This window comes from Ceratosolen solmsi, unplaced genomic scaffold (genome assembly GCF_000503995.2).
Source record: "Ceratosolen solmsi marchali unplaced genomic scaffold, CerSol_1.0 scaffold29, whole genome shotgun sequence".
In the NCBI taxonomy this organism is placed as follows: Eukaryota; Metazoa; Arthropoda; class Insecta; order Hymenoptera; family Agaonidae; genus Ceratosolen; species Ceratosolen solmsi.
The window spans coordinates 4,118,132-4,119,256 of NW_011948417.1; the positions used below are offsets into that span (position 1 = coordinate 4,118,132).

Genomic DNA, 1,125 nt, shown 5'->3' on the forward strand with positions numbered 1-1,125 from the left:
GTGGATGTGGGTGGGGGCGGGGGGGGGGGAAGAGAGCTGCAATTGATTATTTTGTGTTCTTATAGTCCGCTTTGTACAATAGGTAATTTTATAAAGATTCGAGAGTTAATATTCTTTTATATTTGTATTTAATATCCATTGTACTGGCTAATATTAAAAATTAAAACACAAGCTTTGCAACAGTCCCATCGACATTATATCGTATATTATGATTATTGCGCAACGACCAGTGTATATTTTAAACGGAATCAATTCCCCTCGATGCTTTTATAAAGCTTGTCCTTAATCCAACAAGATAAAAATAGAATTACAAATTAAGCTTATTTTTCTCCTGTTATTTATTTATTTATTTATTTATTTTGTTTATTTATTATGATTTTTTCTTCTTCTCGTTTTATCATAACTAAGCAGATAGAGCATAATGTAAACAAAAGAGAAAATTAATCGTTGTTCTTGTTGACGAGTAGTGGCCCGATGTCTTTTAGATTTAGCCTTTTGACGTTCTAGTTATATAGGCAATTTGAATTTGGACATTTAGGACATAGGATATTTTTAAAACGGTGTTATAAAATAGCAGCGAACCGAACAAAGTCCATAAACCTTAAACGAGCGAAGTCTTTGCGCGTCTCTTGTGTAATTAGCGAGATAAGCATGAAGCGCGAGCGTGGGTGAGTAAGGCGTAAGGCAAATCGTAGGCGCGTCGCAAATATCCTCGAGGCCGAGCCCAATAGAAACGAAGGCATAAAGTAAAGGGCCTAGGTGTGTGTGTGTGTGTGTGTGTGTGTGTGTGTGTGTGTCTTGGCACGGCATCGACTCTCGACTTGAAATTGATATTGACCATTGGACTTCCATGTAGCTGCATCACCTTGCGATGCACCGCCCCGGTCGAGTATCTGTTCTGGCGTCGGGAGCGGCTGCCGTGTATCAGCCGGAGGCTTCTCCAGGTCATCGCCGATAAGTGCTCGAACAAGCATCCGGTATTCTTCCACGTGTTCAGCAACGGAGGCGCTATCTTTTATCAGCATATTAGTAGCGCGATGCAGCAAGCTGGATCACCTCTTAAGGTGCGTATTGTCAAATCCGGGTATCGTAATTAGCGCCGTCCCCCCCCCCCCCCCCCCCCCC

At 42.0% G+C, this 1,125-nt stretch overlaps 1 protein-coding gene across 1 annotated transcript in view; it reads left to right on the forward strand.

The window, feature by feature from the left end:
- Positions 1-1,125, forward strand: part of LOC105359683 (transmembrane protein 53) — a 4,635-nt gene that overhangs the window by 1,248 nt on the left and 2,262 nt on the right. Inside the window, exon 2 of the mRNA XM_011496328.1 lies at positions 857-1,064. Coding sequence (XP_011494630.1) covers positions 857-1,064 — 208 coding nt within the window. The remainder of the gene's footprint in view (positions 1-856; positions 1,065-1,125) is intronic.